General features: G+C 36.8%; 1 protein-coding gene across 2 annotated transcripts in view; it reads right to left on the reverse strand.

The window, feature by feature from the left end:
* The window catches only part of sv2a (synaptic vesicle glycoprotein 2A), a 24,368-nt gene that overhangs the window by 8,678 nt on the left and 4,756 nt on the right, over positions 1-10,934 (reverse strand). For both annotated transcript variants that reach the window (XM_008323996.3, XM_025061701.1), the window contains 9 exons: positions 8,684-9,419; positions 5,007-5,187; positions 4,575-4,726; positions 3,496-3,629; positions 3,263-3,352; positions 2,397-2,504; positions 1,948-2,036; positions 412-576; positions 76-209 (listed from right to left, as the gene is read on the reverse strand). In XM_008323996.3, the coding sequence (XP_008322218.1) occupies positions 76-209; positions 412-576; positions 1,948-2,036; positions 2,397-2,504; positions 3,263-3,352; positions 3,496-3,629; positions 4,575-4,726; positions 5,007-5,187; positions 8,684-9,269 (1,639 nt within the window). In that variant the 5' untranslated portion in view covers positions 9,270-9,419. The remainder of the gene's footprint in view (positions 1-75; positions 210-411; positions 577-1,947; positions 2,037-2,396; positions 2,505-3,262; positions 3,353-3,495; positions 3,630-4,574; positions 4,727-5,006; positions 5,188-8,683; positions 9,420-10,934) is intronic.

Raw genomic sequence — 10,934 nt, forward strand, 5'->3', positions numbered from 1 at the left:
CATCCTGAAAATATCCATAAAAATAAAAAGTATGATCGTATGATCTAAAGGGTACAGGGTGTGTTCGTTCCCCACCTGTGTTGTAGAAGAGTGTGGCAATGAAGGTGCAGTTCTTGAAAAAAGTGTTGCTGGACGTGATGTCCTCAAAGTAACACTCCTCAAACAACGAGTCCTCAAACACCATTGATCTCATCCTCAAGTTCATAAACCTGCAAGCAATTTACAGACACATGGAAATGAACCATTTGAATAATTCATATATAGTTAAGTATTGTATTGATACATAGTTGTGTATCAACCCAGTTGATTCTTTTAATCTATTAGTTCTTTTAATCTATTATGATTAAGTATGATTTTTTTTTTTCCCCACATACAGGAAGTGTTCTATAGTGTACAAGAGTATGTACTCACTTGTCATTGAAGTACTCTCCCTGGCGGTGGACCTGGTTCTCCAAAGTAAAATTAAAGGTGACATGTTCCACTTTCTCCTTGACAAAAACTTTGGTCAAGGCTGCATACTCCTGTTTCTGCAGGTACTTGATCATGTCGGGAAACCAGACTGTCAGACCGTAGTAGCTGAAGGAACGGGACAAAGCAGGAAGAGACGGAGATTGAAATATATGAATTTAAGTTAAGTTATGTATTTAATATACATATATGAATCACTGGCAGTTATGAACTACATGCTTTGATTTAGCTCTGTCTTTATCTTACGATGCTCCACAGGATTCACAGAATCGCATCACAATGAAAAACCAGCGATGGCAATGACCAATAAGTGGATGAACGTTTGTGAGAAAGTGAATCCAACCACACATGTTTAAAGGGTCTGTCATACAGCAGGACTTAAAATACAGATCAAGATTGTCTCTGTTTATTTACACAAATTTAAGGAGAAACTAACGGTAATTCAAAATGAAGTATACAAAAAAAAAATACAGAAGTGTTTTTCTATAATAATAAAATAGTTGTACAGTGTTACAATTTGCAGGTAAACTGACACATTACAAATCATTAACGGGCTTTTCAAAAGAGGCTGTTGTTATTGTGAAAACGCTAATAAGTTCCTATGTGTTATTCTTCCCGCAACAGGAACATTTACAAGGTGAGTGTTTGCAACCAAACCACAGGAGGCGCCATTAGAAAAAAATCTGGTTTCTCTGGGAATTAAACCCAGGATGCTCATCCCTCTACTTTCAAGGCAGGCGTGCTAACTGGCACACTATGGAACCACCACTCTGGAGAGCCATATCACGATATTGTAATCTTTAACCTAGCTGTTCAAACAGGACTATAAGACGCACTTTTTTTTTTTCATCCTCTGGCTGCGTTTGCGACTTATATATCAAAATATACAATTTGACGTTTGTTACTGTATTTTCACACTGACATCCGCTAGAGGGCACTCTAGGCTCGCGTACCAGTATCTGCTATTTGTGTACCACTGAAAATGTACATGTTCGTTTTTCTCACACTGACAGCCACTAGAGGGCTCTAGGCTCGTGTACCAGTATCTGCTATTTGTGTACCACTGAAAATGTACATGTTCGTTATTCCCACACTGACAGCCACTAGAGGGCACTATAGCTGGCTGGTGAGACTTATACTCCTGAGCAACTTATATTTGTCAGTCATTTATTCAAATATTTTTATTTCATAAATCAAAGCAATAAGAGGGGAAACCCAGGTTGATGTCTATAAAACACATTTCGCAAATATAACAAACTAATTTTTTTAGCCGCTACGTGTACACAGGGTCCCCTAGCTACATTAAACGCAGTAATTATTAATCGTAGAATTTAAAACAACAGATGCGCAACTTAAAGACGTAAAGTGTAAACTAAGCAGTTCATTCAAAACACTGAAAACCTGAAGAGATTAAAAACATCTGATGGTTCCTGCTATTCACTGACCCCTTGTGTTAGAAATGGTACTGTGCAACTGTACCTGAAGGACATGGAGAACCACACGGCCATCATCATGTAGGTGGTGCGGCGATATTCAGGGGAGAACACAGCCTGGAAATTACTCCACACCTGCGAGACATACACATTTATACTGATAAATATTGATACTTGAGAGACAAAGACAATGTGAGACAAATGCAAGTTTATATTTAGGTACTTAAGTTAAACGGCTAGCTGGGTTTTTTTTTTTTTTTTTTTTTACAAAGTATGGGGTGTTTTTTTTTTTTTTTTTTTTTTTTTTTTCAAAATACGATTTCAAAAATGTTGACTGAGGCCATTTCATTTAATACTGAATTCACTGTTTTGACATCACCCTGGCCTGGAGCAACAAAGCTTCCCAGGAGCTCCAGAAGTATCCACTGCTCCCCGAGGTGTATATACTGTATGTTCGTACTTCTAATGTCGTGTCATGTCATTTAGCCCAGGCACCTGATGGAAAAGTGTAGAGAGCTTTATCCTCCATTTCGCGTGCCAAGACGCATCATCGCCCAGGGTCACCAGTTCATCCATCTGCTTCACGGTTTTTATAGTTGTCACCTGGAAAGAACAGAACATTTGGACTCATTCTGTGCATCAACGTTAAATGAACCACAAATAAGAAACAGCGTTTGTATTTTAATTCCTGATTTGAGAAACGGTAATGTTGCCTTGCAGTTTGAGGGACTTTGCATTTGCAACATTTAAATATATATGCAATTTAGTTAAAAAAAAAAAAAAAAAAAAACCCAACAAATTTTAAAAGAAAGTTCAGACATGTCTCGAGGTGTTTTTCACTGTTACTTCTTGCGGCCTCAAGAGCGCAACCTCAACAGTAGTGATTTTAAGTTGAACATATTACAAATCGTATCATCCATGTTGTTGTTTTTATGTATTATTTGCATATATTTTTTGTGTATTTATATATTTATTTATTTATTTTTTCACTTTGTTTATATGTATTTTTTTTGCCTGTTTCACATTTAAAATGCTAAACATTTAAAAGTACCACTACTACCACTACTACTTATAATAATAATAATAATAATAATAATAATAATAATAATAATAATGGTCAACCTAGCATGTGCAGAAATGATCCAGCAAATTACTCATAGGCTCAAAGGAAGAAACAGTGACAGAAGTCTTTTTCCTATTTTAATTCAACCTTTATATAATAAATACTTAGCACTGCTGCAGTACTTTTTTTTAGGTGGATATTTGAAGTTGAATGTATTTCATAGTAAATAATAAGTCAGTTATTGTCACCAGACAAAGAATGCTGCCAAACTGACCCACAAAGAGGGTTGGTCACCTACCGAAAAAACCTTCTCTGGATAGCCTTTGGCTCGCATGTTGGTGTCATGGACCTGCTTCAGAATCATCCAAGCCTCGTCGTGTTTTCCATTCTGCATTTCAAAAAAAAAACAAACAAACAAAAAAAAAAACGTTATCTTTTCATGTTGGTCAGCGCTTCGATTTTTCAAACCTGTATCAAATACAGGTTTTATAGATATTTGACGTTGCACAGGACAAATGTTCACAGTCTAACCTCCAGGTAAAAGCGAGGGCTCTCGGGCATGGTGGACAGGGCACAGATGGCGGCCACAGAGGGAAAAGCACACACCAACACAAACACCCGCCAGCTGTGGAACTGGTAGGCCGAGCCCATCTGGAAACTCCAGCCTGTGCGATGGAGAAACACAGAAAAGGTCAGAGGAAAAAAAAACATACCGGTAGTTACAACTGGAGACACGGGGGAGGCTTCCTCTCCATTCACACTTGTGTAAAGAGAAAAGGTTGCAGATAAACGGTGGTCGTTTGCACGCATTATAAAGTGTACAAGGACACACCGTGACCAATCACCATAGACCAATCATTTTACCAATCACCATAGAGAGTCTACTAAGATAAATAACATGTAAAAGTCAGGCAGAAATGCTAAAATTGCTTTTTTATCATTTTCTATGCCATCTATTGGGGAAACGTAGGTATTGCAGGGGAAAATGATTACAGAAGTATAATGATAAAAATAAATGATATCATTTGGAAAAGTTGGGCACCAGGCCTTAGTTTGGCCATGCCTGGTGTAAACCAATTATTTGTGTACACCATTTATGACGCCTTAGTTTGGCCATGCCTGGTGTAAAGCAATTATTTGTGTACACCATTTATGACGGGGTTTTTTGAACACCGGTTCATGATGGAAGAATCTTGAGAATTTGTCGGCCATTTTTGCAGCATTCTTGATTCTTCAGTGCTACAACGGAAACGCTGCTGCAGCATTTTGGTTATTTTTTTGCAGTTTTATAAACTTATAATAATAATAATAATAATTTAAAATAATAATTTAAATCTTAAATAAAATAAGTATAACTTAGATAACATAAAATTCTGAAAAGCGCACCATTTTTTTTTTCATTATTATTTCGTGGTTAATGATATTTCTCTGTCCCTCCATTCATTTACCCTTATCATGTGTCTCACATGTATTTCTTTTTTTTTTTTTCCTTTTATTATTTAAAATCCACTACACCAATTTCATTCTCTCATTGTATAATTAGAAAAATAAATAAATCAACCAAAAGGTTGACAGTATCTAAGAGATAAATAACCACATGTTTTTCTCACCATAGTGCGGGATGATGGCCCAGGCCATGGCCGAGGCATAGATACCACCAATCATCCAGAACATGCAAAGCCAGCTCAGGTGCTCTCCTCGTTTCTCCTGGGCCAGGAATTCAGAGTAGTAGGAAAACACAATAGGGATGGAACCGCCAATGCTATGGAGCAAAAAAAAAAAATACGGGCGGACGATTAAAAGAGGGTGAAGAACAAAGAGTCCTTGACCTCAGTGGTTGGTTACTATTAAAAGAGGGTGAAGAACAAAGAAAGATAAAGAGTCCTTGACCTCAGTGGTTGGTTTATGTACGTAGATAAACAATAGCAGCAGTTTTGGAGTTATTTGAACATCACAGGGACAAAGACAGAAGCGAGGGCTTTCTGTGAGATTTGAAATTAACTTCAGGTTCAGTTCTGAAACAACATCCACTTTGTCCTTACCCCACACCTGAGGCCAGGCGGCAGAAGAGGAACGAAACGTAGCCCTGGACAAAGGATGAAAAGAAGGCAAACACACTGTTGATTGACAGGGAGATGAGCAGCGTCTGTCGCCGACCGATCCGGTCAGCCAATCCGCCCCATACAAATGCCCCGACCATCATCCCTAGGTAGACGATCAGACCTGGAGGAGCAGAGGAGGAGAGAGGGGGGGACGACATCACCAAAAAAATATGAAAATATTAGTGCCTGTTTTCATTTCTTGTTTCAAGATTAAACAATATTATGATGATGATGAGACATGATCTCTTTCTCCTTAAGTTAAATATCATATTTTTTTTTTATTAAATGTAATCTTTGAAAGGATGAAGAAAGATTAATACAGTGAGTCTTCGAGATACGAGCCCCCCCCCCCGAATTTTTTCAAGTTACGAGTAAGCGACTTTTTTTTTTTTCTCGTGATACGAGGAAACATCAAGTTTCTCAACTCGACACTGTTGCGCTGTCTCACTCACTGTGCCTTGCTTGGTCGTTTTATCTTTGGCTTTATTTCTGGCTGTCCCTTTTCTCTCTCTTCTCTCTTTCTATCATCTAAATCGAAAAACAATAACATGATGAAATGTTTTCTTAATTATTATTATTTGATATGATCAACATATCTGTTTATAATGTCTATGTTTTGGTGTTTAGATGGAGGGGGGGTTGATTTGATAATTAATAGTATATTTAAGCATAGATAATTTGATAATTAATAGTATATTTAAACATAGATAATTTGATAATTAATAGAATATTTAAACATAGATAATTTGATACTTAATAGTATATTTAAACATAGATAATTTGATAATTAATAGAATATTTAAACATAGATAATTTGATACTTAATAGTATATTTAAACATAGATAATTTGATCATTAATATATCAAACATAACAACAAAACAAACAACAAAACATAACATAACAAAACATAACAAACATAACAAACAAAAAACAAAACATAACAAACAAAAAACAAAACATAAACAAAAAAACAAAACATAAAAAAACATAACAAACATAACAAAACATAACAAAACAAACATAACAACAAAACAAACATAACATTATAAAAAAACATAAACATAACAAAACATAACAAAACAAAACATAACAACAAAACAAACATAACATAGATAATTTGATAATTAATAGAATATTTAAACATAGATAATTTGATAATTAATAGAATATTTAAACATAGATAATTTGATAATTAATAGAATATTTAAACATAGATAATTTGATAATTAATAGAATATTTAAACATAGATAATTTGATAATTAATAGAATATTTAAACATAGATAATTTGATAATTAATAGAATATTTAAACATAGATAATTTGATAATTAATATATCAAACATAACAACAAAACAAACAACAAAACATAACATAACAAAACATAACAAACATAACAAACAAAAAACAAAACATAAAAAAACATAACAAAACATAACAAAACAAAACATAACAACAAAAAAAACATAACATAGATACTTTGATAATTAATAGTAAAACATAGATTTGATAATTAATAGTATATTTGAACATAGATAATTTGATCATTAATATATCAAACATAACAACAAAACAAACATCAAAACATAACATAACAAAACATAACAAACAACAAACAAAAAACAAAACATAACAAACAAAAAACAAAACATAAACAAAAAAACAAAACATAAAAAACATAAACATAACAAAACATAACAAAACAAAACATAACAACAAAAAAAACATAACATAGATACTTTGATAATTAATAGTAAAACATAGATTTGATAATTAATAGTAAAACATAGATTTGATAATTAATAGTATATTTAAACATAGATAATTTGATAATTAATAGTATATTTAAACATAGATATGAACATATCTGTTCATATCTATATCTATATCCCTCAATACTGTGTGTTTGTGCGTGTGCAGGTCAGGTAACAGCCTTGTCTGAGCCCCCTGCGTCCGGAAATCTGCTTTTTTCCATAAGTTAAAGACTGAAGCAGCCTGGGACCATTCCATTTATCCTAATTTTCTTTCCATTTTTTTAAAGTTCCCCTTTTCAATTCTCTGGCGTGTCATACTACTCAAAGTGTTACGAGCCTGGCAAACTGCCTGATTCCTGTTTGGGTACGGGAGTTTGAGCGGTAATGAAAACGTTGCGCAAAAACATGTCTCTCGGTCAAAGCGTTTATATTTCCCAGTGAAACGCCACAATTAAATCAGGACCGCACGTCCGACTACGGATTAAAGATAGAGTTACAACTGGACTGGGTAACGGAGGGCCTGTGTGCTGCGGTTAAATGGAAAGACAAAGGATGTTTTATTTGTAATTATTCGCCAATTCTTGAGGAGAAGTGCTCTTTAAGTGCACTATCATACTATATGTGTTTGTTTAGATCAGGCATAGGCTAACGTTTTGACTGGCGGGCCACAATTGTCCTAAAATTTAACAGAGGGGGCTCGGGGGGGGGGGGCGGGGCGGGGGCGGAGGGCGGGGGGCTGAAGTTAAATGACATGTAAAAGTCAATGCATAAAGGCTGAAAATGCTTTTTATCATTTTATACGCCATCTATCAGGGAAACATGGGTATTGCAGGGAAAAGGCAGACATATAATGATAATATAAATTAATCGCCAGGCCGGATTAAAAAGCTGAACAGGCCGCATCCGGCCCCCCGGGCCTTAGTTTGCCCATGCCTGGTTTAGAGGGGACCAACACATAACAATATTATTCATATTTTTTTCCCCACTTTATTTCTTGTCATTTAAAAGTTTAAAACAACAACAAAAAAATCATCGACCAATCAGAATTTTGGTCGACCCAGTAAATTGATCAGAATATTGGTATAAATATAGTGAGGTGACGCTGAGGAGCCGGAAGTTGAATTATATCTTTATGTGCGAAGCCAATGCTAAAGTTTAATGTTGATTTTGTTTCTCTCTGTCGTCTCCCTTAAAACACATCATCTAAACTTGCGCCCTTAATCTCTAAAATGAATGACCCTATTCTATAAACTTAAAGGCAGAAGGAAATGTGTATAAAAGATAACTGGGTAATGACCCTATTCTATAAACTTTTTCACTCTATTCTCATGATTCTAGATACTTGTTTGTGGAACTAACACTTCACAGGCGAGAACCGTAAAGGCAGAAGGAAGGAAATGTGTATAAAAGATAACTGGATAACTGGGACCAGCTTAGGGACAGAAAATAGAAAATTTGGGGCATCGTGGAATTGAATGAGGAAAGGACTAAATGGTATGTGAACCCTACTGGTTTCCTTCATCGAGGAACCAATCAAAGAAAGAAAGGGGAAATTCAAACAGCTGGATTCTTTGACATTTCCATTTCCATTGTTAACTTTTGGATCTGTTGTGTTTCAAGGGTCGACCGTTCAATCTAAAGACAGGACAAAGTAATCAAAGAGATGTGTTCTCAGGTTGCCATACTTTTTTACATATGGCATGTATAGGTTTTTTCACTTCTGTTACCCGAGTCTATTAAGATTTCTACTTAGTTTATTTTGAACCAAAAAAAATTTCAAAATCCCTTTACGGGATTGTATGTTTGTGTATAATAATAATAATAATTTTAGCGAGATATAGAATTAAGACTGCAAATCCTTACCCAGCATGCCCTTGTTCGGCTCAGACAGACACATGTCTTTCTCAGCACTGGGCAGCACGAAGCCAACCACAAAGATCTCTACGCCATCCGCCATTAAAGCCAGTCCCAGGACAAAGTAGAGTGTCCACTGGAACCTGCCATGGCCACACTCCTGCAGGATGGTTTCGTACTGCTGAGCCAACTCCTCCTGGTCTTTCCTCCTCTCGCCCTCGTAGGCGGACAAATCTCTGAACTGCTGCGCCTGAGAAGCGGCCATGTCGTCCCCGGCACCCTCCTTGCCCGACTCTCCCTTTGGGATGCCCTGGTACTCGCCTTCATATATCTCATCATCTTCATCGTGACCTTCGGTGGAGTCACTGTGGTCCTCTTCGTCGTTGGCACGGCTGTCGTTGCGGTAGCCAGCGTAGTCGTCGTCGTCGTCCTCCTCCTCGAAGCGTTTATAAGAGCGTTTGGTGTATTCGTCGCCCATTTTGTCCACGCCTCGACCCACCTTCTTACCGACCTGCTTCTTGGCCACCTTGGCGATGTCCTTGGCCCCACGGATGAAATCTGAGCGTCTCTCTCTGTAGTGTCCATTATCATCCATTTTTTTTATGTTCGGAGGTTTTTTGGGTCAGTTGCTGTTTAGAATTGGAACTATGAGGAGGAGCAGCCCAAGAACGTGGGTTTGCAGCAAGTTCAGCGCCAAGGACAGTTTCTCTGCTCTGGATTGGCAGTTGGACTCAAATGCCAGAATCTGTTGAGGTGCAGAGAAGAAGATGTCCTGTTAGCAGTGTTAGCAGTCAACAAAAACCTATACAGCATCATCTGCATATAATGACAAAAAAAGACTGAATTTATCTACGCACAGGCTTCGACCACTCGGAGGTCCGTTTTATGTTATCACCCTGGTAATTCCTTAATTCCTTCGGGCTGTTGTCATTTACAATGTATTGTTTTCTGGACCTCATTATTTGAATGCAATAGCCCTGGTCCTAATCAAGGGTTATAAACAGGATCACTTTTCCATCTTTTCACCCATTTTCCCCCTTTTTCTCTCTAGCAACCAGGACTTCAGAAAAGTTTGAATTATTTCAAACTCTTGCCTGACCTTAAAACTATCCAGTTTTCTCAGTAGGAATTGCGCCTTCTTACCAAATAGTAAATGGCATGGTATTTATTTTTACATTTACATTATCAAATTCTGTGGTTCTTCGTCATCATCCTCGTCTCATCTGTCCCTGGCTTTTGAAGTAAGCTAACAATTAGCGCCTTTTCTGTTGTGCGCATTTAACTGCTAATGTTTTGGGGGGTTTTTTTTGCCTTAATATTTTTTTGCCAAGTTTTTACATTCAAGAAAACCTTCAATTCTTTGATTGCCTTAACGCATCTGTCATGTATTTACAGCCAAAGCTGTGCCACGGTCCCAGGTTGTTCACCCACGTTGACGTCAGGTGTACTGAAGATTTAACTTCATTTAATTTTAATCTTTTTTATTCCAAGCTTAATTTTGGTCTGCGCTGTATGCAGCCAAGACTCACTTTCCTTCGTCTCATATTCAGCATAGCGATCGGGATGGATTACAGGTGATAAATTAAACCCGGCGTGGAGAAATCCTTTTGAAATTTTAGCATTTTAGCATGTTGTGCAAACCGCTATCTGTGGGTGTTTCTCAGAAACACTGAAATACGTTTACACCGCAGACATGTTGCAGGCACTTTTTTGGGCCGTTTTGTTCGGTGATAAAAGTTCTTTCGGCTGAAAATTAAAAATGCATATTAGCCTGACGAAAACAAATTTTCCGTCAGGCTAATATGCCGTGCATCTCTAATAATTCCAGAGTCTCTTTCTGTGCAATTTAGGAAATAAACCCGAGTCTAAAAAACATATTTAACAAAGGAAAAGATGAAAACATAAAATTAAAGGAGTTTGTGTTTATCTGGTAATAAATGTAGAGTCTTACAGTATCTAATCAGAACCTACATTGGACTAAAAATGTATTTACATTTGAAAACTACAGGAGATTAAGCTATGCTGCAGCAGTGTGAAAAGAACCTAGAGGAGGATTTATATTTTAATAACCGAGAACTTAAATTAGCCTAACCTGTGTCACAGACCAGCAACTGCCACTGCTGTGTCTACGAGCCATACCTTATCAGAGGTGTGGACTCGAGTCTCATGACTTGGACTCGAGTCAGACTCGAGTCATCAATTTGATGACTTTAGACTCGACTTGACCAAATGTAAAGAGACTTGGAACTCGACTTGGACT

The sequence above is a fragment of the Cynoglossus semilaevis genome, chromosome 13, assembly GCF_000523025.1.
Source record: "Cynoglossus semilaevis isolate Cse_v1.0 chromosome 13, Cse_v1.0, whole genome shotgun sequence".
In the NCBI taxonomy this organism is placed as follows: domain Eukaryota; kingdom Metazoa; phylum Chordata; class Actinopteri; order Pleuronectiformes; family Cynoglossidae; genus Cynoglossus; species Cynoglossus semilaevis.